Source organism: Lithobates pipiens, unplaced genomic scaffold (assembly GCF_037356315.1).
Source record: "Lithobates pipiens isolate NorthernLeopardFrog02 unplaced genomic scaffold, aLitPip1_a1.2 Scaffold_28, whole genome shotgun sequence".
Lineage (NCBI taxonomy): Eukaryota > Metazoa > Chordata > Amphibia > Anura > Ranidae > Lithobates > Lithobates pipiens.
In genome coordinates, this window is record NW_027507789.1 from 151,123,139 (window position 1) to 151,126,693 (window position 3,555).

At 46.4% G+C, this 3,555-nt stretch overlaps 1 protein-coding gene across 1 annotated transcript; it reads right to left on the minus strand.

Annotated features, from left to right (window-relative positions):
- Positions 1–1,438: 1,438 nt before the first annotated feature.
- Positions 1,439–2,329, minus strand: LOC143934909 (MORN repeat-containing protein 5-like). Its single transcript, XM_077458478.1, has 2 exons — positions 1,872–2,329; positions 1,439–1,681 (listed from the first exon to the last, which is right to left on the minus strand). Exons 1-2 carry the CDS (start codon positions 2,308–2,310, stop codon positions 1,566–1,568), a joined length of 555 nt encoding a protein of 184 aa, XP_077314604.1. The 5' UTR covers positions 2,311–2,329; the 3' UTR covers positions 1,439–1,565.
- Positions 2,330–3,555: the final 1,226 nt, after the last annotated feature.

The window sequence follows — 3,555 nt, forward strand, 5'->3', positions numbered from 1 at the left end:
CTGACTGATGCTTTCAGACAATTTTTTAGTCCGCAGCCCCAAGGTATGATCGGTTCCAGCAACCATCGCCAGCGTCTGATTTACATGGTGCAGGAATACCTAGGGGCAAGGTCAGACTTGGACACCTTTCCCACTGAAAATCCTCTGGCTTACTGGGTCTTGAGGATGGATCACTGGCCAGAGCTTGCACAGTATGCAATTGAGCTACTGGCCTGTCCTGCATCCAGCGTTCTTTCGGAACGCACCTTCAGTGCTGCTGGTGGCTTTGTTACCGATCACAGGGTGCGGCTGTCTACCGAATCAGTTGATCGACTGACCTTCATCAAGATGAATCAGTCTTGGATCACCCACAGCTACCAAGCACCTGAAGCTGATGTAACCGAATAATTTTTTTTTAAATATCACATCCCTTCAAGACTGCCTATGCTGATGCTGAGTGACTCCTGTTATGTTGATTGTCTATCCTCTTCCTCCTCCGCTGATATGTTGGAAGAACATTTCTGGTTCTGGGTGATGCCATCAGCCCAATTTTTCTGCCCCTGTTTAACAGGGGCGTTTAAGTACAATTTTTGATGCAATGCTTTGCAGCAGGGCTAATTCCTGCAATAAAACAAGAGTATATGGGAGAGGTTGCAGTGTGGTGGCACCAGCACCAGTGCCTAAGGCCCAATTTTTCTGCCCCTGTTTAACAGGGGCATTTAAGTGCAATTTTTGATGCAATGCTTTGCAGCAGGGCTAATTCCTGCAATAAAACAAGAGTATATGGGAGAGGTTGCAGTGTGGTGGCACCAGCACCAGTGCCTAAGGCCCAATTTTTCTGCCCCTGTTTAACAGGGGCATTTAAGTAAAATTTTTGATGCAATGCTTTGCAGCAGGGCTAATTCCTGCAATAAAACAAGAGTATATGGGAGAGGTTGCAGTGTGGTGGCACCAGCACCAGTGCCTAAGGCCCAATTTTTCTGCCCCTGTTTAACAGGGGCATTTAAGTACAATTTTTGATGCAATGCTTTGCAGCAGGGCTAATTCCTGCAATAAAACAAGAGTATATGGGAGAGGTTGCAGTGTGGTGGCACCAGCACCAGTGCCTAAGGCCCAATTTTTCTGCCCCTGTTTAACAGGGGTGTTTAATTACAATTTTTGATGCAATGCTTTGCAGCAGGGCTAATTCCTGCAATAAAACTAGAGTATATGGGAGAGGTTGCAGTGTGGTGGCACCAGCACCAGTGCCTAAGGACCAATTTTTCTGCCCCTGTTTAACGGGGGCGTTTAATTAAAATTTTTGATGCAATGCTTTGCAGCAGGGCTAATTCCTGCAATAAAACTAGAGTATATGGGAGAGGTTGCAGTGTGGTGACACCAGCACCAGTGCCTAAGGCCCAATTTTTCTGCCCCTGTTTAACAGGGGCGTTTAATTACAATTTTTTTTTTTTTTTTTTTTTGAAAATTGCAAATTTATTGAAACATCAGTACTTGTGTACTCTAGAGACAAGATATATTTGGTGGTATGTTTGATCTTCAATATGCAGAAGATCAGTTCGTACATTTATGAACATCGGTTACAATAACTACTGAGATGATGTTGAGGTAGTTGTTGGATCATGTTTAAGATGGTATCCTGTAATTTCGTCCCATCCCTTTCGACACGTCCGAATAATCCACTCGTGTTCATCATCATTCTGGTCTCACAAAATTGCTGAAATAGTTAATTTTTGAGCTGGGGAGGGTCTATGATGTTAGCTTAACTAAACGCTTCTAGACGCAAATGCGGTAAAACATTCCGTAGCCTTCTGTGGATGTCAAACAACCTGCACCCCTCCTTCATCAAGAACTCAACGACAGCACATTACTTCTCCGTAGAATACATTATTTACCTGCATTTCGAAGGAATCTGTGCTGGTAGTCATTCACCACACGACTGACCGGGTCATAAAATCCATCGCCGCAATCGTAACAGCCTTCCGGAATTTGTCGGGAGGGATCTAAATTTGTAAGCTGGGAGCGACCTGCAGGTTTTAATCCGTGGCAAATTTCAGTATAAAATCTTCTGTCATAGCCATCACAGTACAGCCATTTCTCCTTTTCATATTGAAGTCCATCAGCAAAAGTGTATTTTCCCTCCAGCGCTATACCACAATCCCACTGAGCTTCATATTTACTTCCATTCGGGAAGTACAGAGTTCCTCGGTTGTGGAACATTCCGTCCTTCATCTCTCCTTCATAGCGGGTTTCTGTAGGGAGGGTATATTCCCCTTTACCTTCCAATCTGTCCTCCCTCCTCTCCCCTCGGTACCGGCTGCCCGTGTACTCCATCTTCAGGCCGCGGCGTTACCAGGGCCTTAATTACAATTTTTGATGCAATGCTTTGCAGCAGGGCTAATTCCTGCAATAAAACTAGAGTATATGGGAGAGGTTGCAGTGTTGTGGCACCAGCACCAGTGCCTAAGGCCCAATTTTTCTGCCCCTGTTTAACAGGGACATGTAATTACAATTCTTGATATAATATTTCACAGGAGGGCCCGTTCCTGTGCCCACCCAGAGTAACTGTGAGGACTTATAGTGTTGTGGCACCAGCACCACAACCACCAAAGGTCAATTTTTCTCCCACTGTTCAACAATGGCATGTAATTACAATTCTTGATATAATCGTTCACAGCAGGGCACTCCAGCGCCCACCAAGAGTCACTTTCAGGGCTTACAATGTTGTGGCAAAACCAACACCTTGTTCCGCCATTTCTGCAGAGAATATAGGGCAGGCCCCTACTTTCAAACATCCAACTTACAAACATCTCCTACTTGCAAACGGAAGGAGACAACAGCAAGTGAGATGAAAAAAGATGGACGACAAAACAAATTATACAGGGGTGATAACCCTTCCCTATGTTTTCCAAAAAGCTTAAAAATCGTTTTTTCGACTGGAGCTACACTTTAAAAATGTACCAGTTGAAAATTACAAACAGATTCAACTTAACACAACAAACCTACACAGTCCCGATCTTGTTTGCACCGCCTGTATACTGCTGTTCTGAGTATATAGGGCCTGGGGGCCACACGCATTTCCTTTTTTTAATATGGGTACGGGGTTCCCCTTAAAGCGGAGGTCCACGCTAAAATGGACCTTCCGCTCATCGGAATCCTCCCCCCCTCCGGCGCCACAATTGGCACCTTTCAGGGGGGAGGGGGGTGCAGTTACCTGGATAATCCAGGTAAATGCACCCACTTTCGGGATAGCTCTCTGCGGAAAGGGGCGTAGATTACGCCCCTTTCCGCAAGTGCCCGCCCCTTTCCGCAAGTGCCCCGCTGCCTGCTGGGAAAACACACAGATCCCAGAGGCAGCGGGGACCGTCCTTATTGCGCAGCGCGGCTCGCGCATGCGCAGTAGGGAACAGGGAAATGAAGCCGAAAGGCTCCATTTCCTGATTCCCATACCCAAGATGGCGGCGGCAGCACCCGAGAAACGATCTACAGATCGGCTTCGGGTGCCGACATCGCGGGCGCGCTGGACAGGTAAGTGTCACTATTTTAAAAGTCAGCAGCTGCAGTATTTGTAGTTGCTGG